Below are 26,208 nucleotides of genomic sequence, written 5' to 3' on the forward strand. Positions count from 1 at the left end.
AGGGTCCTAACGCCTATGATAACGATATAATGTATGCGTTATTTTTTGCATCGCGAGATGCATATGCAAATTTTGAAAATTAAGTCAAAGGGGAGGAGTTTGGGCAGGGTTTATGAAAATTAGGGGTGTTTAATATTGCATGCAATAGCATAACTCATGTTATTCAGAGAAAGAGAGAGAGCCTATGGTGTGGCACCCATATTTGTCATCTATTTATACCACTGTAAGAGGGTCAACTAGTAACTGAAGGTGAGCTTTTGGTGGTGGTCTAGGGTTTGGGGGCCTGTTATACATGCACAGTCAGAAGTACAAACAGCACAGTATACATCAGTTAACATTTGATGTGATTTGGAATGAAGAAAGGTACACAAAGATGAAATTTCTACAATGTATTCTCACCCTAGCTTGATAACATAAGAACATAAGAAATTGCCGTACTGGATCAGACCAAGGGTCCATCAAGCCCAGTATCCTGTTTCCAACAGTGGCCAATCCAGGGCACAAATACCTGGCATCATGTACCCAAACATTAAACAGATCCCAAGCTACTATTCCTTATTGATTAATAACAGTTTATGGACTTCTCTAGTAACTTATCCAAATGTTTTTTTAAACCCAGTTACACTAACTGCTGTAACTACATCCTCTGGCAATGAATTCCAGAGCTTAACTAAGCGCTGAGTGAAAAATAATTTTCTTCGATTTGTTTTAAATGAGCTAATTGCTAACTTCATGGAGTGTCCTCTAGTCCTTATATTATCTGAGAGAGTAAATAACCGATTAACATTAACTTTCCTTCCGTCTCTCCCCACCTTCCCCTCCCTTCCCCCCCCCCCAGCCCTATCTAACCCCCCCCCCTACTTTTGTTATAAAAGTAAAGCCTGCCTGAGGCAGGCATAGCTCGTGTGCACCGGCCAGCTGCCGGCGCACGATTTCCTGACCCGGAAGCAGTTTTGGAGGCCTCGGCCACACCCCGAAACGCCCCTGGGCGGGAACCACGCCCGCAGCCCTGCCCCGGAACGCCCCCAGATGATGCGCCAGCCGCGACACACTCCCACGACACGCCCCCCCCAGGAAAGCCCCAGGACTTACGTGAGTCCCGGAGCTTGTGCGCGCGGCCGAGCCTATGCAACATAGGCTCAGCGCGCACAGGGGGTGGAAGGGGCAGCTTTTCGGGGATTACGCGCGTATCTTACGCGTGTACCCCTTTGAAAATCTGCCCCTAAGCATATTATTTTAAATGTAGTGATTGTAATATGTTAGTTTTAGACAGTGCTTTTTTCAGGAAAAATGGTGCCAGTATTCACATATAGAATGCATGATTTATTTTTTTTTTTGAGGCACCACAGGGCAAATCAAGTAGGTGGAGGAAAAAGGTGCCAGTACTTTGTACTGGTATGTACCCCCTTGGGAAACCCCCCTCTAGTTTTGGGAATGTATGTTTGATATTCAGATATTTGGCTCAGGACAGGAGGAAATGTGTTGTTTCCTGCAACCTATAGGTTTTAGGGATGTGAATCGTTTTTTAACATCCGATAATTTTAAAATCATCATTAATCGGTAAGGGACTCGATACAATAGGAATTCCCTCGATTTATCGTGAAAAATCGTTAAATTGAGTATGGGAATTATTTGGGGGGAGGGCGGGAAAACCGGCACACCAAAACAACCCCTAAACCCACCCCGGCCCTTTAAAACCAATCCTTTACCCTCCCCCACCCTCCCGAACCCCCCCAAAATGTTAAATTACCTGGTGGTCCAGTGGTGGGGGGGGGGGGGTCCCGGCGCGATCTCCCGCTCTCGGGCCATCGGCGCCATTTTGGCTACCACTGATAAAAATGGCGCCGATGGCCCGATAAAAAAAAAACTCACCCCGACCCTTTACAAATTACCCCTTTGCTTCTCCCACCCTCCCGACCCCCCCAAAAAACCTTTTACATGTACTTGGTGGTCTAGCGGGGGGTCCGGGAGCCATCCCTTCAATCATACCCTCGGTGCTGGTGCTGGACTGGTTTCAAAATGGCGCCGATCGCCTTTGCCCTCACAGGGAGTGACCGTCGGTCCCTGTGAGGGCAAAGGCGATCGGCGCCATTTTGAAACCAGTCTGGCACCGAGGGTATGATTGAAGGGATGGCTCCCGGACCCCCCGCTAGACCACCAGGTACATGTAAAAGGTTTTTTGGGGGGTCGGAGGGTGGGAGAAGCAAAGGGGTAATTTGTAAAGGGTCGGGGTGGGTTTTTTTTTTATCGGGCCATCGGCGCCATTTTTATCAGTGGTAGCCAAAATGGCGCCGATGGCCCAAGAGCGGGAGATCGCGCCGGGACCCCCCCCCCCCACCACTGGACCACCAGGTAATTTAACATTTTTTTTGGGGGGGGGTTCAGGAGGGTGGGAGAGCAAAGGGGTCATTTGTAAAGGGTCGGGGTGGGTTTTTTTTAATCTGCTCAGGCCTCACTAAAAAATTAATGATGTGAATTAAAATCGGAACCGATTCCAATTCACATCTCTAACGATCCAATGTTTTTCTCCCTCCATCCGAACTTGATCGTTAAAATGATCGGGCACACGATTCACATCTCTAATAGGTTTATATACTATTATTTTATATACTATTATTTTCACCGCCATGAACACATCACACCAGTGCTCATGTTCCTTCACTGGCTGCCTGTAGCATCTAGGATTTTATTCAAAGTTCTCTCCCTCATTCATAAGTCGATTTATAACCAAAATATGCAGTGGTTCTCCGATCATTTTATCTTCCGCACATCAAAGAGACCAATAACAAAAATGCACCAAGCCAAACTCGTTTCTTCTTCCCTTAAACACATCAGACACATTACTACAAGAGACCGCTCCTTCACGATTGCGGGAACAAACCTCTGGAACAAAATGCCCACAGACCTGCGTCTAGAACCCTGCCATAAGAAATTCAAGCAGAACCTCAAAACCTGGCTGTTCGAACAAGCTTACACTCAATGACCATCTCTTTTCCTGAAATGCCAGTTATTGCTTATGTTTCTCTGATCCAATGCCACACGCCAATCTATTTATTCCCCGCTGCTAAATTTTACTTGATTGGGCTCTTTCCTCCCAGTTATTAGACTCGCCATTAACTATGGAATATGTTTATCATTAGTTTATTTGTTAATTGTTCTTAATTGGTTCTTAATTTATTCTTAATTGATATTTTTTATGTACACCTGAATTCTTATTGACTGTAAAGCTTGTTGCTGATTTATTGTTTATTGTAAACCGAGGCGATGTTATTAACGTGCCACGGTATATAAAAATTCATGAAATAAATAAATAAATAAAATACTGTATTACCATTGTGTTATACTGCCATCTCCTGACCTGGGGCAATATCGGCCACTCAGGAACACTTGTAATTTTTGACCCTGTAGATCAGAGCTTTCCAAAGTGTGTGTCGCGACACATTAGTGTGTCGCCTGTAGTCTGGAGGTGTGTCGCCCGGTCCGCAGGGCCGCCGGAAGCAGGGAACTACAGCAAGAAGATCGGCAGGGCCGTGGTGGAGCTTTACCTCACCACGGCCCGAAGAAAAGGGTCACATTCACTCCTCCTCCTTCTTGCCTGCGCAGCCCCGGAAGAAAAACGTTGCTGGAGCCGTGTGGGCAGGAAGGAGGAGGAGCATCTGCTGCCTATAGAAGAAGAACAGCGTTAATGGGCCACCGCACATCCCACGTCGCGGCGGCCCAAAAAGAGGAGGAAACCCGATAGCAGGGCCGCTGCGTATCCCACGTCGCAGCGGCCTGAGAAGAGGAGGAAACCCGATAGCAGGGCCGCCGTGTATCCCACGTCGCGGCAGCCCGAGAAGAGGAGGAAACCCGATAGCAGGGCCACTGCGGATCCCACGTCACCACGGCCCGAAGAAAAAGGTCACGTCTAAACAAGCAGGTGCTCCTCCTCCTTCCTGCCCGTGCGACCCCAGAAGAAAAATGTTGCCGGAGCCGCATGGGCAGGAAGGAGGAGGAGCATCAGCCACGTGCAGAAGAGGAGCAGCGTTGTTGCAGTGGGCTGAGAAGAGGAGGAGGCCCGGTAGCAGGGCTGCAACCATGGATCGGCCCGAGAAGATCAGGGCCACTGCAGAGCCCATCCTGCAGCGACCCATGAAGAAGAGGCCTAGAGGTAAGAGAGAGAGGCTGAGGGCCCATAGAGTGTGTGTATGAGATGAGTTGAGAGATTGTGTGCAGCATCAGTGACAGTGGCAGCAGAGGAATGAGAGAGGCTCCAAGGTTGCTGGCAAAAGAAAGAGAGGGGGTCTGTCTTTGGTGTGTGCATATGTATGAATGGGCGTCTGCCTGGGGGTGTATTTGTTTGAATGTATTGGTGCCTGCCTGAGGGTGTGTCTGTGTATGAGAATGTATGGGTGTCTTCCTGGGGTTTGTATGTGAGAGAATAGGTGCCTGCTTGTCTGTGGTGTATGTGTGTGTGTGTGTGTGTGAGAATGAATTGGTGCCTGCCTGAGGGTCTGTGTGTGTGAGAATTAATGTGTGCATGCCTGGGGGATGGTGAGGGAGTGGTGTGAAAATGAAGGGGAGCCTGCCTGGAGGTCAGTGTGTGTGTGTGTGTGTGTGAGAATGACTGGGAGCTTGCCTGTGTGTGTGTGTTTGTGTGTATGTGAGGGAGCCAGAGAGAGTGAGAGCATGAGTGTGTATGAGAAAATCCAGGGGAGTAAGAGTTTGTGTGGAGGGGGAGAGAGTGTCTTAGAGCCTGAGAGTGTGTCGGTGTCTGTGAGAGCGAGAGGTTATGGTGGGTATAAGAGCATGAATGTGTATGGACATGTGAATATGTGTGAGAGAGAGAGGATAACCTCCTAATCCTTGACAATATCAGGGTGACTGGAAATCAAGAGCTCCCACGTATGGACAGCAGGGGCTTTTTAAAATCCTTTTTAATTATTGGGTGTTATATAATATATGTGCTGTTTTTTGAAATATTTTATTGGTGTTTGTAAAAAATGTATATGATTTTAATTAATAGAAATTCTATTTATCAGTAGTTTTAAAATATTCTTTTATTAGTATTGTTTTACTATTATAACTGATGCTTTATTTTTCTTGATTTTATTTGCTTTATGAGGAATGGTGGTTCTGTTTTTCCATTGTTAATACACAGAGTCTGACTTCTTGGGGTTTCCATTTCAGTTTGTGTCTAATTTGTGCTCCTTTATTTTGTATTCTGTATTTGGTGAGGGTCTGTCTCTGTGTGTGTGACGATGATGAGAGATTCTGCTAGCATAGGGATCTATAGCAATCTGGTTTGTTTTGTTTCCTCAGTAGGTGGTGTATTGGTATTCTAGGACCCAGTGTAATATTTACCCTTGCTTTTTCACAGGTAGGGTTATTGTTGTTTGAGTCCTTGGTGTTATTACTGTTATGTTGCAACGGGATTGCAGTATAGATTTTGAGTGTCTTTTTTGCTGGGTTTTGTGCTAGTTCACAATGTGCCTGGCAGTGGAAGGTGTTTGTGCTGCTGTTACTGTGAGGTGACACCAGAATTTGAAAATATCTTTTAGTATGATGAGCTGTAAGGGAAATATCCAAGCTCCATTGTTTGGGGGAATTTCAGTAGAGGCACAGAGTTACAGAACTGGAGGTGCAGGATTTATATTGACATTCTGTCCCTTCCTATAAATTCCAGACTTCACTCTCATAGCCACATAGAATTAGTTGAATGAGGCTATCAAATAATTTTATAGTGTGAAACTGGCCAGCTTTTTAAAATTACGCAGAATACCCTTTGGACTTTTTTATTAACACTAAATATTCAAAAGCTGTGTTCATCCCATCAAGCTCATATCTCATTAAAGAGGTAAATTGAATAACACAATAACTTTGTTTTATTATTGTTACTCATAAATTATAACAATAACATTTATAAGAACATAAGAACATGCCATACTGGGTCAGACCAAGAGTCCATCAAGCCCAGCATCCTGTTTCCAACAGTGGCCAATCCAGGCCAAAAGAACCTGGCAAGTACCCAAAAACTAAGTCTATTCCATGTAACCATTGCTAATGGCAGTGGCTATTCTCTAAGGGGCGGATTTTAAAAGGAGCGCGAATAGCCTACTTTTGTTTGCGCTCCAGGCGCAAACAAAAGTACGCTGGATTTTAGTAGATACGCGCGGAGCCGCGCGTATCTGCTAAAAACCTGGATCAGCGCGCGCAAGGCTATGGATTTTGTATAGCCAGCGCGCGCCGAGCCGCACAGCCTACCCCCGTTCCCTCCGAGGCCGCTCCGAAATCGGAGCGGCCTCGGAGGGAACTTTCCTTTGCCCTCCCCTCACCTTCCCCTCCCTTCCCCTACCTAACCCACCCGCCCGGCCCTGTCTAAACCCCCCCCCTTACCTTTGTCGGGGGATTTACGCCTCCCAGAGGGAGGCGTAAATCCCCGCGCGCCAGCGGGCCTCTTGCGCGCCGGGCCGCGACCTGGGGGCGGGTACGGAGGGTGCGGCCACGCCCCCGTACCCGCCCCCAAAACGCTGCCGACACGCCCCCGAAACGCCGCGACGACTGGGCCCGCCCCCTACACGCCCCCCTCGGAGAACCCCGGGACTTACGCGAGTTCCGGGGCTCTGCGCTCGCCGGTAGGCCTATGTAAAATAGGCTTCCCGGCGCACAGGGCCCTGCTCGCCTAAATCCGCCCGGTTTTGGGCGGATTTAGGCGAGCAGGGCTCTGAAAATCCACCCCTAAGTGAACTCAATAGCAGGTAATGGACTTTTCCTCCAAGAATTTATCCAATCCTTTTTTAAACACAGCTATACTAACTGCACTAACTAACCACATCCTCTGGCAACAAATTCCAGAGTTTAATTGTGCGTTGAGTAAAAAAGAACTTTCTCCGATTAGTTTTAAATGTGCCACATGCTAACTTCATGGAGTGCCCCCTAGTCTTTCTATTATCCAAAAGAGTAAATAACCGATTCACATCTACCTGTTCTAGACCTCTCATGATTTTAAACATCTCTATCATATCCCCCCTCAGCCGTCTCTTCTCCAAGCTGAAAAGTCCTAACCTCTTTAGTCTTTCTTCATAGGGGAGCTGTTCCATCCCCTTTATCATTTTGGTTGCCCTTCTCTGTACCTTCTCCATATAAATGAAAGGTTTTCACAAGATAGGTTGTGTCGTGAAACATTTTATTATGTATATATTTAAGGAAAAATTACATATATTGTCGAAATACATTTTGTTCGTTTAACCTTTAACCTCTGGTTTGCTAGTAGACTGAATTACTGTGTCACAAAATTATGTTTGTCTAAAAAGTGTGTCATCAACATGAAAAGTTTGGAAAGCTCTGCTGTAGATCATAGGAATTACGTGTGGTCAATTTCCTCTTACCCCACTAGATGCTTTCCCCCTACCTGTACTTCCTATTGGTTCCCCCTGAATCCAGGGCGCCTTGGGATCTCGCCCCTTCTCTCAGCAGATGGAAGCACTGTCTTAGACAAAGGTCTAAGCTACTGATCATTGCCTCCTCCCTCCTTTCTGTACCATCATAGAAGCATTAACTCTTTTTATATCGATTTGAAACAGATGTTATACCAAAGGACTCAATTGTCTGTGCAGTATTCTTGATTTTGTCTCAACATTTACAGTAAGTTTTCTCTGTTTCTTCAATTTCTCTGTAAATAAACATTTTGAAAATTAAGAAGCTGGTTTTCCTGCATAACTGACATCAAATGCAGAGTTTAACTGCTTTTCAAACAATACCCATATGTAACAAGAGGCCAAGATGAAGTGAATTTCTGTTTCTATTCTCCAGTATTCCACTGCTTATAGAGTCTGACTTCTTGGGGTTTCCAGTTTAATTTGTGGTCATTTATCCTGCATTTGGTCAGGGTCTATGTATGTTTTCCACGTGTGACTAAGATGAAGGATTCTGCTAGCATGTAATTTATGTGTAGGGCTCTATATTGGGCCAGCCTGTTCTGTTTTCCCAATAGGAGGTGTACTAGTATTCCAGGGCCTGTTGCAATATTTACAGTGCTGCCTTTTCCTAGTAGGTAGGGTTACTGTATGAGTTCTGGGAGTTAGTGCTGTTATGATATGCCAAGTTTGCTCTTGGGGTCCGGGAGCAACCTCCTGCATGCCGGCCGTCCGATGCCAGTACTCAAAATGGCGCCGATCGCCTTTGCCCTCACTATGTCTCAGGTACCGACGGTCGGCCCCTGTGACATTGTGAGGGCAAAGGTGATCTGCTGCCAGTATTCAAAATGGCGCCGACCCCCGCTGGACTTTTGGCAACAGCACAGAAAGGGAGACAAAAATCCATAGGGGTAGATTTTCAGCGCCCTGCTCGCCTAAATCCGCCCAAAACCGGGCGGATTTAGGCGAGCAGGGCCCTGCGCGCCGGTAAGCCTATTTTACATAGGCCTACCGGCGCGCGCAGACCCCGGGACTCGCGTACGTCCCGGGGTTTTCGGAGGGGGGCGTGTCGGGGGCGTGTCGGGGGGCGGGCCCGGTCGACGCGGCGTTTCGGGGGGCGTGTCGGCCGCGTTTTGGGGGCGGGTACGGGGCGTGGCTACGGCCCGGGGGCGTGGCCGCGCCCTCCGTACCCGCCCCCAGGTCGCGGCCCGGCGCGCAGCAGGCCCGCTGGCGCGCGGGGATTTACGTCTCCCTCCGGGAGGCGTAAATCCCCCGACAACGGTAAGGGGGGGGTGTAGACAGGGCCGGGTGGGTGGGTTAGGTAGGGGAAGGGAGGGTAAGGTGAGGGGAGGGCAAAGGAAAGTTCCCTCCGAGGCCGCTCCGATTTCGGAGCGGCCTTGGAGGGAACGGGGGGAGGCAGCGCGGCTCGGCGCGCGCAGGCTATACAAAATCGATAGCCTTGCGCGCGCCGATCCAGGATTTTAGTGGATACGCGCGGCTCCGCGCGTATCTACTAAAATCCAGCGTACTTTTGCTTGAGTCTGATGCGCAAGCAAAAGTAGGCTGTTCGCGCGCCTCTTAAAATCTACCCCACAGTGCACAGTGTAATAGATTACACACTGCAATATACATTATATTTATGACTTGCAAAAAGAGTGCACTGTAAAATCAAGGTGATAATAGAAAGCATTCTTTACGAAATAATTGTGACCAGAATCTGAAATGGTAGACATTAAAACTACTTATTTTTCCAGTAGAAGTAGATGTTTGCTGGTTTAATAGAGGTAAATTATTTATTGCCCTATATAAAAATAGGCAGATCGAAGAAAGCTTACTGATCAATTAAGAGCACTTCCTAGGGTTGCCAGCTAGCTCCAGATTTTAAGGACAGGTTGATCGAGTTCTGGTTTTACCCTACTGCATGCAGGGACTTGTAGTGTTTTTTTTGGTTTTTTTTTTTTAATAATGCATAGGTAAGTCTAAATCTAAACTACAAATCCCTGCATGCAGTAGGGTAAAGCCCGGACTGGATCAACCTGCCCAGAAAATCTGGAGCCAGTTGGTAACTAGCCCTTCCTGGTTGGGCCTATAAATCTTTACGTCCACATATTTTGGATAAATTTTAGACTTATAATGCTTTGTAATGATATATCCAGAAACTGAAAAATTGAAAAGCAGTTGCTAATCAATATGTCCTAAGTGTTTCAACAATGATCTCCAGGTGCAGAGGGTCATTTTCAGAAGGGACTTTCATGGGTACAACAGCAGTGTATGCGCAGAAATGGCAATTTACAAAATTGCCCTCATGCTATGCAGGTAAACTGACATGCATGCGTCATGTTCACGCATGAATTTACCTGGGCTCAGCAGAGGTACCCCTGGGGGCAGGGTTAGAGTGGAGTTTGCATTTATGTGCAAATTGTGCATACTTTTGCATTTCAAGAGTTTGCATGTAAAATTTCATGAAAAACTGCGCACACTTTAGCAGGTATGAGTGTGCGTGGACGGTTCTGGTGAGGTAATTTTTAAAAGGGAAAGTGTACACATACTCCCATACTTTCCCTTTGGGGTAACTTATGATCATATTTGCTGTCTAATCTATGCAGGCTGTTACAATACTACCCTTATAAAGATTTATATAGACCAGGGGTGGTCAACTCCAGTACTCAAGAGCCACAAACAGGCCTGGTTTTCAGGATCAGGATATTCATAATGAATATGTTAAAAACCAGGCCTGTTTGTGGCTCTTGAAGACTGGAGTTGGCCACCCCTGATATAGACTCTTTTCAGATGCTGAAGGCTCACCGTGTTAAATCCACATCTGTCTTTCCAGGAACACACTCTGCCACTTCAAATGCTAGGTTGGGGCACACTGCAATTCAAATTACCTGCTTGATAGAGCAGCGAGATATATGTTTTTTTAAAGCTCTTTAATGCCTTTTTGCCTTAACTCAGTCACTATGACTATTTCTCAAACTTAATTAAATATATTATCTCTAAAGCAGGAAAATGGTACGATCCTGTCCATCCTTGTTGGTATGCTGCATTTTGGTCCAGGAAGGTGGATGAACTTGGATCCTAATGAGTTTCCAGAGACTTCTCCTAGAGGGTGAGTCATCAGAATTAAAGGTGCCTGAGGAACCAAGGGACCGTTCAGAGAGTCATACCCCCACCATACAACCAGACTGATGCAATATGGATGCGCTAAAACTGTGCATCCAAACTGGGTGCTCGCTTTCCTAACACACACCCATCCACCTGTCTCAGGCGGGTGATGCAGCAGACAATAGGGATGTGCAATCATTTTTGCCAAATTGGAAAATTTCAAAGAAATGGTCCAATTCAGCATGGGTCGGAGGACCCGAATGCGGAGACGGATTTTCCCCGAACTTCGGGGAAAATTCGTTGCTCGGGTTTAGTTAATTACAAACCCCCAAAGATTTTCTAAGATGGTGCCCGGCCGTCCATTGCTCCTACCATGTGACAGGGGCCAACCAATGGCACCGGTAGCCCCTGTCACATGGTAAGGGCAAAGGGCCACCGGCGCCATTTTGTTTACTGGCAGCCGACGGCCCGAGAGCGGGAGATTGCTCCCGGGACCCCCGCTGGACCATCCGACCCGGCAGATAAAAATGAAGCCCATCCCTAGCAGACAAGAGCCGCTGCATTAAAAAGGAGGCGCTAGGGAAAACTGTGCATCCCTAGCAGATCCCCGGCATCGGGAACCCAGGCTGTGCAAGGTTTAGGAAAACGGATGCCCAATTTTTTATACACAGCCGTTTTCCTAACCTGTGCACAGCCACGGATTAGGAAAATGGATGCTCGTTAATTGAGCATCCGTTTTCCTAACCTGACTGCCAGAAAGACATTTACAAAAAAATTATTTTTTTTTTTACTTTACTCCTTTTTTCAGTTCCTCCAACTTAATATCTCCATGATATTAAGTTGGAGGAACTACAGAAGAGCAGTATTTTGTGCTTTTCTGTTAACTTTAGGGGCTCCTCAAGGCTTAACGCCTGCTCCGGGGCAGGCATTAATTTTTTAGAGTAAAAATGTGCGCGTTGGGCACACATTTATTTTTCACATATGTGGGTAATAACTAATAGTCTCATCAACATGAATTTACATGTTAAGAGCGCTATTAGCAATGCGCTGGTTTGGATGCGCTAATACCCTTATTGCAGAAGGGGTTATGGATGCGCGTTGAAGCGCTCGTTAACCTGTGTGCTCAGCTGAGCGCGCTGTATTGCATCGGCCTGAACCTGACCTGTAGGACCCTCACATGGGAGCCTTATGTAGGAGGCATCTGAGCACTGGCAGGAGGTGCCAGCGCACATGCTCTCGTGGGCCAAGCAAAGCAACCCCACAGTTTGGCATAGTGGCCAGACAGTGGCACAGTTCTGGACCCTGTTCAAGTGGCTTGGGCACAGATGGAAGTCTTCTTTGCTGCCCTAAAGAAAAGGATTTCCTCTGTGGCTCTCAATTCAGAATTCACAGTAAGAGACCAGCACTTTAGTTCTGAGAATTAGGAGGCATCTATTCAACAAAAATAAAAACAGTGACTATACATACTGGTGTTTTGGTTTTTTTTAACTTTCTGTTCTAAATACCTGCAACTGTTCTACCTCAACAATAAAAGCAAACTATTGGGAATGTATAACAACATAATGGATGATGGGCAGAAAAAAAAAAGATCAATTACTCGTCTAGTCTGCCAGTGATTCCTGTCCACACTTTAACTGTAGAAGCCCGAATGCTTGCAGGATATATCACCTGCTCACCCCACTTATCTTACCTCCAAGCTTTGAAATCATCTGTACAGCTTCTGAAATGAGTGAGACTGTTTCCTGAACACCTGGCCTCGATATTCTGTCTCCGCTATGCATTTCCTATGGGCAACTTAAACAGATAGCTTAACCCAGTCTTAGCAGCTCAGAAAACAGAGTCTTACTGTACATAAACTGGAGATAAGAGTGACCAGAGCAGTCTGGGCCACAGAAATAAAGACAGGTTTTTGTTTCTTTTATACTTTATTTCCCTCCATACCCCTTTACCTTTTGTTTTCTTATCGATTAATGTAAGGACATTTATAGAAGATATGTATTCTATATTATATTTTCTCTTTTTTTTTTCTTCTTGTCCTTACTGTTTCTCTTATAAAGTATGTATTTTGTTTTGTTAATAACAAAATTCATAAATAAAAAGTTAAAAAGAAATAAAATACATGTAACATGAGGATAATTCTACAGGGCTGGGCCACATTAGCTGCTGAATCACATAGGCCTAGCCCAGAACTGACCAAACTTAATTGAAAAACACCCAGGAACTCCTGCATCCAAGTCAGAGGTTAACCCTTTAGACTCAGGTGCACTGAACACAGCAGAAGCTGTGAACATGCACACCGACCGCCAGTTGGCAGCATTACAGAAAACAAGAAATATGGAGAATAAAAGCATGCACCCAGCGTTAGCAACAGAAACAGAAATGCTGCTATGGAAACAGGATACTGTGAAAGCAGGATGACAGTGAATAAACAGAAAAACACCTGTGGAGCCAGGACATTTGCTGGACTGTACCAAGCCACCACAGATCTTTTGACAAAGACACACTTGGATTCTGAGGAATTGCAGCCTGCTAGTACCAACCTGTGGAATCCCGTGACGATTACGTGCTAAACGGCGAGGGCACTCAAGGCGCTCAACATTGTGGAAAGTAGCCTTGGCATCCATCAACATGCCTGGCACATGATGGCGACCATGCCACTAGACAGCATCCATGACATGTGATGGCAACCATGGTGCTTTATGGTGGCCATGGTGCCCTGTGGCAACCCAGACACTCGCTGGCACCCAGGTGCTTGATGCAAACATGGCGCTCTATGGGGCAGATTGTTTATATTATGCGCGGGGGGTACATTTTTGCACGCTACCCACCACGCACAAATGTACACCCAATTTTATAACATGCGCACGCTGCCGCTCCAATTTTATAACATCCTTGGAGGGAAATTTTTTTTGGTCTCCCCCACCCCTACCTAAATCCCCCCCCCCCCCCCACCTTATTTCGTTGAGTTACGCCTGCCTCTGGCAAGTGTAACTTGCAACACCGGCTGGCTGCCAGCACGCCAGGCCCCAATACAGGCCGGTGTCGGGGCACTCGGCCTCGCCCCCCAGACTGCTGCCACGCCCCAGGACTGCGGCCCTGCCCACGGCCCCACCCCCGGACTGCCCCTTTTTCGAAGCCCCGGGAAATATGCGTGTCCCAGGACTTGTGCGTGCCGCCGAACCTATGCAAAATAGGCTCAGTGCGCGTAGGGGTAGGTTTTCGGGGGTTACACACGTAACCCTTTGAAAATCCACCCTTATGTGCAGAATAGGTGGATGATGGCAGCAATGGCATCCAAGATGCCCATGCTGCTTGATGGTATCCATGGTCCTTTTTGTGCTTTACTTTGAATTTTCTTTTTTTTTTTTTTTCACAAAGTGGTACTGGCTAGATTTTTCCATCCTGCATTCAAGCCACAGCCAGTTTTTTTTACCTCCAAGACTTCTGTTAAATAAGCATCGTGCTTTCATGCCAATCATCTACAACACCTCTCTTCTGCGGCCTGTGTGGTCTTCCTTGAACACCCTGTCAAAACTTATCTTCTGAAAACATTTTAAAATAAGTTTCTGAAGACAGTACAGAATGAACAAATGATGGTATCATTTAAAAAAAAAAAAAAAGCAAAGTGCAATACTTGAGATGCTTGTAACATTTCACAGCCCTCAGATGTGCGTTTCTTAGCAGGATTCTCTTTTGTGACTAGATAAAATGCTCTTGGGGGAGGGAAGGAACAGTTTAAAATAAATCAAATCGACAGTTGTCTTTTTTATGATCTTATTCTTTCAATGTAACAAACAATTATGCTGTTGCCTCAAACTATTTACATTTTTTACAGAGTTGGAACTCTTGTGGGTTTTATAATCCTTTGTAAAACTTCAGTGATTCATGTCTACTTTACTGGTGGAAAACAACTAGTCATTCTTAAAAGGACTGGGCAGGAATGCTGAAAATTTCAGAAAAGCGTGTTTACAGAGCTGGTCTTTACACAAAGGTTGCCAACAACTACACTCATAACATTTTCATGCAGAATAAAAGACATTTTATCAGCATGTCCTAGCAGCCTTTTCACAATTTATCTTTTACTAGTGTAGTGGTAAAATGGGAAGGTTTTGCTAGAATACATCAGAAAAGAACGCTGCCAATACACATTCACATTTTTCATTAGAAGTAGGAAAGTGTTTTAAAGTCCTTGGAGGTGAACCTCATGTCATAAAGAAACTTTTTTTCTTAAGCACCTTTGTTTTTTATACCAGTCTTTATCAAGCTGGGCTCCCCAAGCATAGCTGCTAGCAGAATATTTCCAATCCAGGAATAGTCATTTCCTTCAGGAACCGTGCGGCTAAAACTCACCCAATAGCCATGCAATGCAGAAGAAACAGCTAAAGACACACAAAAATAACAGCATTGCTGACTGATGCACTTTAGCTGCTGGCCAGACTCCTGCAGCTTGAAGGGCCAGAGAGTAAAAATAAATAAATAAAAATAAAACAAAACCCTGGATTTATTTTAATCATGCCTTTATCTTGATGGAAGTTGAGTGGCTTGTGGGGACAGCACTGGGAAAAGACGAGTAAGGCTGAAGGGAGATTCTGTCTACAAGAGGTGGTGGTGGGGCCAGCAGCAGCATTTCTCTCTCTAGCATGTGCTCACAGTCTCTGTAGGGGCCCTACCTCCTCTTTCTCCCACACTGTTTTGTTTTTTACTTTACCGGGGCAGTTTGTGTTTGCTGTTTCTCCTTTTTTTGGCCCATGGCTCTTTACCCCCCCCTTCCCCCCCCCAAATCAGGGTTCCATGACCCAAAAAAATTGAAAATCATTGTCTTACACTTTCAAGGGACCATATAATACACCCTCCTGGAAGGCTGTGAGGGAGGCGTTTTCTCTTCCTGCCCAGTAATACCCAACCAGCATGCAGTCAGACTTGACAGGCATGTCCAAACTTGCCTTGCAGTAGCATGAATGTAGCCAAGATCGTACTACAGGAGAGATGTCTGGATCAGGTATCAGATTTGAGGTTTCTTGATGGCAGATACGAGGCTCTTATTTGAGAGATGGGAAGAGCTGAAGTTTGAAGGACAGTGTATCTATAAACTAACGATGTACAACATTTGGTTATAAAACTCAAAAGATGTTTTACAGCCAAAAAAAAAGTCTTACACTTTCAGGCTTAATATTTAAATGTTTTTTTTCCATTGTTCTGAAAATATCATATTGATTTTTCAGAAATCTGGCACAGACAGGGCTTGGGATTTACATTGTGTGCTCCAATTTTCAGAAACCCTCCACCTCTGACATTACATAACTTTCAAAAATATAGTACTATGTGCAAACATTTGTGTAAATATCAGTGAAACCTGCAAAATTCTTTACAATGAAAGTAAAAAAAAAACAAAAAAACCCCAAAACCAATCAGAGCACCCCACTTTTCAAGCTAGTGGTATGAATTTCAGATGCTTGTTAACTGTATCATATAAGAGTAACAATCCAGGGGCACGTGTGTCATGTTTTACTGAGTATTTGAAATAAAGTACAGTAGTTTATAAAGATAAATTTGTGTTTAAAACAGTTATTTTAAAATAAAGACTTGCTGGGGCGGTAATCTCATTCTTCAGTTTCAGAAGAAGAAATATCACAGCAATAAGAAACTGGAATCAATTATTATGTTTGGTGTCATAATGAACAGCATGGCAGGGCTTTCTTTGGAAATGCAATCCTTTGCGATGAAGCTCTTCAGAATCACTCAGCAAGAATCCTGGGTCCCAGCCCAGGTACAACAATTACATTCATCTCTTTGTTCCCTGCAAATAGAGAGCCAGATGTTTTGGACACAGCAACAGATGCCATCAGAAGGAAGAACTGGGCTTAAAGAGAGTGCAGCAATGATTTAAAAAAATGATGCAGCGGTCGTCTAGAGTTTATGATTTTTGTTGTGGTCCATCACAGAAAGGCATGTTATCCAGAAGAACTTCTTTCCTTGGACTTAGCTCTGAAAATGGAAGCAAGTTACACATGATGAGTAATACATACTTTTACTTAGGATATTGCATTTTATTACAGTGATAGCATACAAAGATGATTTAGACAGAGGTAGGCTGAGGCGCGTGTCCCTTCCTTATACTGATCTGGCTACAAGGCTCACCTTGATAAATTTGGGTTACTCTTTTTTGTTGCGCAAGATTAGAACAAATGCAGGAAAAACTGACATGATATTGAAAAAACAAATCCCTGGGTATCACCTGAGCTTCACGGATTAAGAGGCACGCTGCAGAAAGTTGAGCGGTTTTGGCGCAGAGTACACTATACAACGCATATTCAACATATAAAGATCTATCTGAAAATTATAAAAAAAACATATTGACTGCACTGAAAAAGAGTTTTATGCTAAACAATTCTATGCTGCCGGAAGCAACTCTAAAGTTCTATTTAGGGTTGCATGTAATTTAACCACTTCATTGCCTAGCATCCCTTTGCCACCGCAGCAGTTTACTAAAAATACTGGGGCAGATTTTCAAGGATTTACACGCATAGGGCGGTTATGCGTGCCGGGCCTATTTTCAAAAGGCCCGGCGACGAGCATAAAGCGTGTCTCGGCCGGCGCGTGCAAGTCCTGGGGCTTGAAAAAATGGGTGGTCCAGGGGCGGGGCCAGAGGCCTCCATATAGCCGCTGGGCCGGGGGATCGCTCGCCGGCACTCAACCGGCGCACGCAAATTACACCTGCCTTTGGTAGGCGTAACTTACACAACAAAGGTATGGGTTTTTTTTTCAGGCTGGGGGGGCAGGGGAAGGTGGGGAGGGAACGGGGAAAGCCAGCTGGTCTCCCCGAGGGCTCAGTGCGCGCAAGTTGCACTAGTGTGCACCCCCTTGCGCACGCTGAACCCTGATTTTATAACATGCGGCGGCTGCGCGCACATGTTATAAAATCGGGCGTACATTTGTGCGCGCTGGGTAGCGCGCACAAATGTAGGCCACACACGTAACTTTTAAAATCTGCCCCACTGAGGGGCAAATTTTCAAAGGGGTATGCGCGTACCCACCGAAAACCTACCCAAACCCCCCCTGTGCGCGCCGATCCTATCTTGCATAGGCTGCCGGCGCGCGCAAAGCCCCGGGATGCGCGTAAGTCCCGGGGCTTTCCTGGGGGAGGCATGTCGGGGGCGTGTCTCGGCCGGCGCGTCATTCAGGGCGGGGCCGTGGGCGTGGTTCCGGCCCAGGGGTGTGGCCGAGGCCTCTGAAACAGTTCCCGGGCTGGGGAATCGCAGGCATAACTTTTAAAACAAAGGTGTGGGGGGGGGAAGGTGCAGGGGGGTGGAAGGAAAGTTCCTTCCGAGGCCGTTCCGATTTTGGGCAGCCTTGCGCGCGCCGACCCCGGATTTTAAAGGATATGCGCGTATCTATTAAAATCCGGCGTAATTTTGTTTGCGCCTGGTGCGCGAACAAAAGTAAGCACGGGCGTACGTTTATAAAATCTACCCCTGATTGTAATACATTTTTGCTAGCCAATGCAAATAAAATTTCCAGCATCTCTGCTTCCTTTACTAATATACCCCAATGGTTCAATACTTTGCCTGAATCAGAGATGAAATGGGCTACTTTCAACCCTATATTGGAATTAGAAGTGATGAATATTATTTCAGTTTTAAAATCTTCTAATTGTGCTTTAAATCCATATAATGTGGCCATCTTAAAATCTTTAAAGGCGGATATAACACCTTTTTTACTAAATTAATCAATCTTTCATTGGAAAACACACAAGTTCCCACTATTTTAAAGCAGGCCGCTTTTCATGAAACCCCATCTTGATCCAGCAGAATTTTTCAAATTACAGACCAAGCTCCTGACTTTCTTTATAACAAAAGTATTAGAGGGATTAAGTAATTTTCTTGATGACCATCAAGTATTAGGCCAGTCACAATTTGCCTTTAGAAAAATCTATAAATACTGAGATTCTCTTGATTATTTTAATTGATTCATTGAGGAGAGGTTTAGATGCTGGAAAGAAATATGTCTTTTGTTATACTCAATATCTTGTCGGCTTTTGACACAAGTGACCATCCATATATTGACAGAGAAAGAAGCACTGTTGTCATTCTGAACTGGTTTTGTGCATATTTGTCTGATCGTCAGCAGCAAGCGAGAATAGGTACATATTGTTCTGAATGGTGTCTGCATGCAGCTAGTGTCACTCAGGGGTCAGCTCTCTCCGCAACATTATTTAATATTTATATGGCACCAATCTGCTGTCTTCTGGCTGGCCTTTGTTCAGGACACAGTTTGCATGCTGACCACATACAGTTTTACACTGAGGTTGATACATCATAGGAGAAGACTGCCCAGCTAATATCTCTCACTATTGCTACTCTAGGACTATGGTTAATGCATAACAAGTTAGCCTTAAACTTGCCAACGACTGAGAAACTTGCCCTAGAGCGTGGAAATCCCCTGGGTGTTTCCCCCACTTGTAATATTGAGAATGTTAGGATAGACGTTTCTTCTCAGGTAAAAAGCACGGGGGTGCTTCTTGACTCTTCTCTACCTTTCGCCAAGCAAATCAAGAGACAGTTGTTCACTCAGACTTCTATAAACTTTGGGGCAGATTTTAAAAAAATACGCGTGTGCGAACAAAAGTACGCCAGATTTTAAAAGATACGCGCGTAGTCGCGTGTATCTTTTAAAATCCGGAGTCGGCGCCCGCAAGGCTGTGCAAAATCGGCAGACTGCGTGCGCCGAGCCGCGCAGCCTGCCTCGGAGGGAATTTTTTTTTTTGTCCCCCCACCTTTCCCTCCCTTCCCCTATCTAACCCACCCCCCTGGCCCTTCCTAAATCCCCCCCCTACTTTGTTCGATGGAGTTACGCCTGTCGGGCCACTCGGCCACACCCCCGGACCGCAGACACGCCCCCGGACCGCAGACACCCCCCGGACATGCCCCTGGACCGCAGACACCCTCCTGGACCACCCATTTTAGGAAGCCCCGGGACTTACGCACGCGCCGGCGGCCTATGCAAAATAGGGCTTTTAAAATCTACCCCTATGTGTATTATGCTGGTTAAAACCCCTCTTAACTGCCTCAGATTTCTGAACTGTAGACTAGGCCATCATACTGCCGATGCTGGATTACTGCAATTCGCTGTATATTGGCCTTCCTAATGTTACAATCAAGGTCCTACAACTTCTGCAAAATTCGACAGCCAGACTCATTACTGGTCAAACAACGAGAGAACATATTTTCTCTGCCAACTACATTGGCTCCTGGGTCGGTCAAGAATTATGTATAAAGTAGCCATGTTTGTGCACAAGCTTATGCAAACCCCTGTCCTTGGGTAATTGCCCACCTGTATACTACAATCCTCACAAAGAGGCCTTCTTGAGATTCTAGCTCTTTGTCAGGCGAGGCTTGCAAAAACAAAGGAGCACATTTTCTCGATTGCAGCTCCTAATTTATGGAACTCACTTCCATCTGAGCTACACATGTCAATATATACTAAACAATTCAAAATGGTGCACAAGACCTGTTCCAATTAGATTTTGGATAAGGACATGACTTTGGGGACAGCTTTTCTCATGGGGTCACCTTGGCCTAAAGGCTGGGAAACACTGCCCTAAGGCTTCAGAGCCTTGCCTGTCGGCTCCTTCCATAGGACCTTGATCTTCTAGGTGCGAGACTGCTGCAACTTTGGGGAAATCCACCTATAACTACAATAGTTGGAATTGTCATGATCTGGGTTCAAGACAGAATGGGTGTCCGTGATGGATATAACTGTGTCCAAATTGCAAGCCTTAAACCCGCTAATGAAAGGCTTCTTTGCCTTGGATTGCTTCATAGCCTTCCTTTTGTTTTTTGGAACTGAAAAAGTTCTGTTGAGGGGCTACTGAGGCAGTGATAGACTGAAAAAAAAAAGAGAATCACAAACAGAACCCGAGGCAATAAAAAAGGCAAGTAACAAGGCCACAAGGGAAAATAATTTGAGAGAGACAGGGAACAAATCCATGCAGTATCTCAGATGAAGAAAGACTGAGGAGCTCATGAGGCAGCATCCCTGCGTGTGCTCAGTAAGACATTTAAAGGTAGATTAAAAAAAAACCCAAAACAAGCGGTTGTCCATGTGTGAGGATCAAAGCCTATGTATGTGTGTGGGAGTGCCTAGGTGTCACACACAGGCTCTCACGTGTACACAAACACACACACAGGCTCTCTCACACGCGTGTGAGGAAGATAGAGGGAGTGTGTGAGAGGAAGAAAGAGGGAGGGAGGGAGAGGGAGCTTGGGTGACTGCTGGAGACAGAGGGAGCGAAAGAGAGAGGGTGTGGGAGGGAGGAAGAGGGGAGTGAGCAGGAGGGATAAAGGGAGAGGGAGCGAGTATATGTGAGAGCATGGCCATGTGTAAGAGAGGCAGAATGTGAGAGAATGAACATGCAAGTGTGGGTGTGTTAGAAAGACAGCCTGGGTGAGTCTGTATCACATGTAGATTCTCTCATGCACACACACACACACAGGCTCACACACACACATGTGTGTTTGCGTGCATGTGTAAGAGCATATATGTGAGAATGAACATGTGTAAATGAGAGAGAAAGAATAACATTAGTACAGTCTCCTTCTCTAATCCTTGATAACCTCAGGGTGACTGGAAATCAAAAGATCCCAGGTATGGAGAGCAGGATTTTTTTTTATCCTTATTAGTTTTAATTCTTCGGTGTTATTTGATGTTTCTGCTGTTTTGAAATATTTTATTGGTGTTTTGGGAAATTTCTAATGATTATTGGATGTTCTATTCATCAGATGTTTTGAAATATTTATTCTTTTTAATAGCATGGTTATACGATTAGGTTTCCTGATTTATATTTCTTCATTTTACTGTTTGATTATGAGGAATAGAGATGTTTCTGTTTTTATATTATTGCATTGCCTACATCATCTGACTTATGATTTCCAGTTCAGCTTTTGTCTGCACACTTCTGTTTATGCTGTTTGATCTCTTTATTCTACATTTGTCTCCAACATTTAACTGCCACCTGTGGCTATATTTTGTGTAAGCACCGATGTCTTAAATATCATGGGGCAGATTTAAAAACCTGCGTGCGGGCGCAGATTTGTTCACGCAACCCGGCGCAAACAAATCTACGCCCGATTTTATAACATGCGAGTGCAGCTGCGCGCATGTTATAAAATCCAGGGTCGGCGCGCGCAAGGGAGTGCACAATTGTGCAACTTGTGCTCGCCGAGCCGCGCAGCCTGCCTCCGTTCCCTCCGAGGCCGCTCTGAAATCAGAGCGGCCTCGGAGGGAACTTTCCTTCCGCCCCCCCCCCGCACCTTCCCCTCCCTAACCCGCCCCCCAGCCCTACCTAGAACCCTCCCCCCCTTACCTTTGTTGAAGAAGTTACGCACGCCGGCCAACAGCCGGCCCGCGATCCCGGGCACAGCGGCAAATGGCCGCTGTGTCTGGAGGCTCAGGCTATGCCCCGCCACGTCCCGCCCCTTTTTGCAAGCCCTGAGACATACGCGCATCCCGGGGCTTGTGCGCGCCGCCGAGCCTACGCAAGATAGGCTCGGCGCGCAGGGGCAGCTTTTCGGGGGTTACACGCGTATCTTACGCGCATAACCCTTTGAAAATCTGCCCCCATCTGAATAAGATCTTGTATCCATTTTCTAAAATTATTGATGCAAAGCTGTAAGATGATATTAAACATAGTTTTGATGGGTAGCTAAAACTGTCCAGGGCTTCCTTTATTATATATTGGACCCTTAGGAGTTTTTCTTGTAATGTCTTAAAGCCAAGTTGCCTGATAAAGTTAATGTCAGGTCATGGTATTCATAGCCTAGGGATGTGCTTTACTTCTTGGTTATCTAGACAAAATCTGAAATGTGTGTTGGAGATTGTTTGGTTCAGTCCTGCTGGTAATGTGTGATCCACGGATACATGATTGATAGAAAATGAAAAAAATGTCTTTTTATTCTGCAGATACACATTCTCTAGCTACAGAAATGCGGCATTTCTGTATTTCTAAGGCCAGCATTGGAGCAGTGGTGGGGAGGGAATGGGGAGAGTGCTGAGGTCAGGGTATCCACTGTTGCTAATCCATGTCAATCTGAAGGGTGTGGGTGTGGGGGTGTGTGTGTGTGTGGTGTTCACCCTTCTCCCTCCTCCCTCCCAGTCTGACCACCTTACCCTTTGCCCCAGAGGAGCAAGGATCAGTTGCAGGGGAGGGGCACCATAAATGATTTTCAGCCAGGGTGCCACTGCCCTAGAGCTGGCCCTGTGTACACTTGTGTTTTGGGTGACGTGGGGAGGGGGGGGGGGTGGCTCTCATTTCAATTTTTGCACAGAGCGCTGGTTAAGCCGAGAGCTGGCACTGCTGATTCATGTCTGATTGTCAGTGGACAATTCTTGTAACCTGCAGTGTTTACCACGGCACTTAACAATGACAGAATTTCCACTTAGCACCAATGTTCACAAACGTACTTACTTATTATGTTGGAATCCGTGTGAACTCCCTGTATGACAGATGTTCTAAGCAGAAATTCAACATCAGAACCCATTTTCATTAGCTGTTAAAAACAAGAGGAACGTCTTACGTGGTATTCCATACCCACTGCACGTTTTCTTCTTGATTAATGCAGATGTTTATATTTATGATTTAATAGCATCCACATGATCCCTGTGCGCATTCTTTAAAGAACAGTAAAGAAGATATCCCCCCCCCAAAAAAAATAAATAAATAAATTATGAGTATACTTATAAATAATGCCTAATAAGTTTTACATCACAGAAGTTTTAGATTTTGTTTCTCAATGTTAACCTCTTTGGCTCACACAAATCGCCCTAGTACTGTTATAGCAGTCAGTAAACTAGGATTCCCTAGAGACGCACTCATTATCATCCTAACAGTGTTTACCAACCTTTTCAAGCCCCAGATACACCTACATTAACAAAAATGATGTGTGGCGCACCATCCTCAGAGGAGGCAGTGAGGATATGGAGAGGATTCATACGGCCAAGAGAAAACCTCGGGAAGCACTGAAAGCTCCACTAATTCCTCTTCCAAATTTTAAACCAAAGGGAGCGAAGGGGCAAAGATACATATGAACCCGTCACAACTGACCAGCTCCATCTATATATAAGTTTAGGATAAGGGAAGTGCAGACAGCTGGCTAACAGGCTGATGAATCATGCCTTGGTAGTGCTCCAACATATGTTAAACAGCATATGTCACATGAAAGAGCACTTTTGTGGAGATATCGCACGATATACGCGATCAGGGGCGGATTGGCCTATCGGGGGATCGGGCTTCCCCCGTGGGCCGGTCGCTCCCATCATGTGATTTTTTTTTTTTTTAAACTTCCTGGCCAAAGACAAGAAGAGGGTCTGCTGGCGTTGCGGCCCGAAGAGAAACCTGCGGGCAGGACCGGTGGAAGCACTAGGCCTGGGCCACTGTGAGCATTGGTATACCGAGGGGAGCCAATGCCCCTGGGCGCAGGGAGGATCAGGCGGCGCTGCGACAGGCAGACTGGCAGGGCTGTGGTGAGGCTCACGTCACCATGGCCCGAAGAAAAAGATCGCGTTTAAACGCGCTGATGCTCCTCCTCCTTCCTGCCTGTGCAGCCCCGGAAGTAACCGTTGCCGGAGCCGCGTGGGCAGGAAGGAGGAGGAGCATCAGCGCGTGCAGAAGAGGAGCAGCGCTTCCGGGCCGCCGTGAGTCGCAACGGCCCGTAAAGAGGAAAAGGCCCAGTAGCAGGGCCGCCGCGGCCCGAGAAGATCAGGGTCGCTGCAGAGTCCACTCTGCGGCGACCTGCGAAGAGGAGGCCCAGAGGTGAGAGAGAGGCCGAGGGTCTATAGAGTGTGTGTGTGTGTGCGTGTATGAGATGAGTTGAGAGATTGTGTGTGAGAGTGAGGTCCTGAATGTTTGCAGAGACAGCATGTGAGAGCCTTTGTGTGTGTGTGTGAGAGAGACAGCATGTGACAGTGACAGCCTGTGTGTATGACTGATTGTATGAGAGACAGCATGTGACAGTGAGAGCTTGTGCTTGAGCAAGACAGCATGTGGGAGTGAGAGAGAGCCTGTGTGTGAGAGTCAGACAGCATGTGCCAGTGAGAGACTGTATGAATGTTGTATGAGAGAGAGCTTGTGACAGTGAAGCCTGTGTGTGTGTGAGAGAGAAATGCATGTGAGAATGAGAACCTGACTGTGTGTTTGAGGGAAGAAGATGGAGAGAAAAGAAACAGAAAAAAAGACAATATAAAAGGAAACTGGCAAAAATTGGCTGGTTGCTGCGGACGGGGCAAAAAAAATAAGAAAGGGAAGGTGGAAAATAAAAGCCTGTGACCAACCAATTAGAAAGCTAAGATCAGACAGCAAAGGTAAAAAAAAAAAAAAGACTTTTTAGTGATTGGCACATGTAATCTTTGGGAATGTGCAAGAGTAGCACTTTCTCTATGCGGATCTCACAATGTACGAGATCAGCATGGAGAAAGTGGAAGCCCACGGGGCCTGCACAGAGGAGGCAGCAGAATGGGCTTCAGTGCCAATAGCAGCAATCAGCACCTCCCCAATAGCCATGCGGCAGCAGTGACAATGGCAGCAGAGGAATGAGAGAGGTTCCGAGGTTGCTGGCAAAAGAGAGGGGGGTCTGCCTTTAGTGTGTGCATGTGTATGAATGGGACTCTGCCTGGGGGTGTATGTGTGTGAATGCATGGGTGTCTGCCTGGGGGTCTGTGTGTGTGAGAATGAATGCGTGCATGCCTGGGGGATGGGGAGGGAGTGGTGTGAAAATGAATGGGAGCCTGCCTGGGTGTGTGTGTGTTTGTGTGTATGTGAGGGAGCCAGTGAGTGTGTATGAGAAAATCCAAGGGAGTAAGAGTTTGTGTGTGGAGGGGGAGAGAGTGTCTTAGAGCCTGAGAGTGTGTCAGTGTCAGTGAGAGCGAGAGGTTATGGTGGATATAAGAGCATGAATGTGTATGTATGTGACAGTGTATGTGTGAGAGAGAATGGACATGTGAATATGTGTGAGAGAGAGAGGATAACCTCCTAATCCTCGACAATATCAGGGTGGCTGGAAATCAAGAACTCCCACAGAAGGGGACAGCAGGGGCTTTTTAAAATCCTTATTAGTTTTAATTATTGAATATTATTTGATGTCTGCTCTTTTTGAAATATTTTATTGGTGTTATATACAAATGTTTTAAAATTTCCCTGAGTTAAATATATATTTTTAGTATGATTTTCCTATTGTGATGTTTTATAGTTCTTGATTTTATTGTTGATGTTTTATGAGGAATGATGGTATTTTCTGTTTTTCCATTGCTGCATTACTTATAGTCTAACTTGTTGTGATTTCGTTCAGTTTGTCTGTGCATTTGTGTGTATATTTTATGGTCCCTTTATTCTGTATTTGGTGACTCACCAAATTGTATGTGTAATTGGGTACCCATGGGCCAGTATGGAGAAAAATCCCCCGGGCCACTATTTTCCCACAATCCGCCCCTGTACGTGATAATTTGCATGGCCTACTCCTGGTACCCTCCCCCATGACAACGATCTCTTTTGCATGCAATCTGCATGCATGAATAATGCAAATGCATGCAAAGCAGGTCACTACTAGTCAAGTTGATGCAAATATTTATCACGGCTGACCAAGAAAGTGGTCAGCCGCGATAAAATAACACCAACTTTTCAAAATTTGGTAAATGCAATGTTAGAGCCCTGGGATCCTAA

General features: G+C 45.9%; 1 protein-coding gene across 8 annotated transcripts in view; it reads right to left on the reverse strand.

Annotated features, from left to right (window-relative positions):
- Positions 1-14,500: 14,500 nt before the first annotated feature.
- Positions 14,501-26,208, reverse strand: part of LYRM7 (LYR motif containing 7) — a 28,963-nt gene continuing 17,255 nt past the window's right edge. For 3 of the 8 annotated variants that reach the window (XR_003859081.1, XR_003859084.1, XR_003859080.1), the window contains exons 4-5: positions 22,963-23,044; positions 16,425-16,484 (exon numbers count right to left, since the gene is read on the reverse strand). Coding sequence is in view for 2 of the 8 variants with exons in the window: in XM_029618948.1 (XP_029474808.1) it covers positions 16,414-16,484; positions 22,963-23,044 (153 nt within the window). In the remaining 6 variants the exon portion in view is untranslated. Of the gene's footprint in view, positions 16,485-22,962; positions 23,045-26,208 lie in introns of all 8 variants that reach the window. The other 5 variants (XM_029618948.1, XM_029618941.1, XR_003859087.1 and 2 more) reach the window with 3 other exon arrangements.

The sequence above is a fragment of the Rhinatrema bivittatum genome, chromosome 1 (assembly GCF_901001135.1).
Source record: "Rhinatrema bivittatum chromosome 1, aRhiBiv1.1, whole genome shotgun sequence".
NCBI lineage: Eukaryota > Metazoa > Chordata > Amphibia > Gymnophiona > Rhinatrematidae > Rhinatrema > Rhinatrema bivittatum.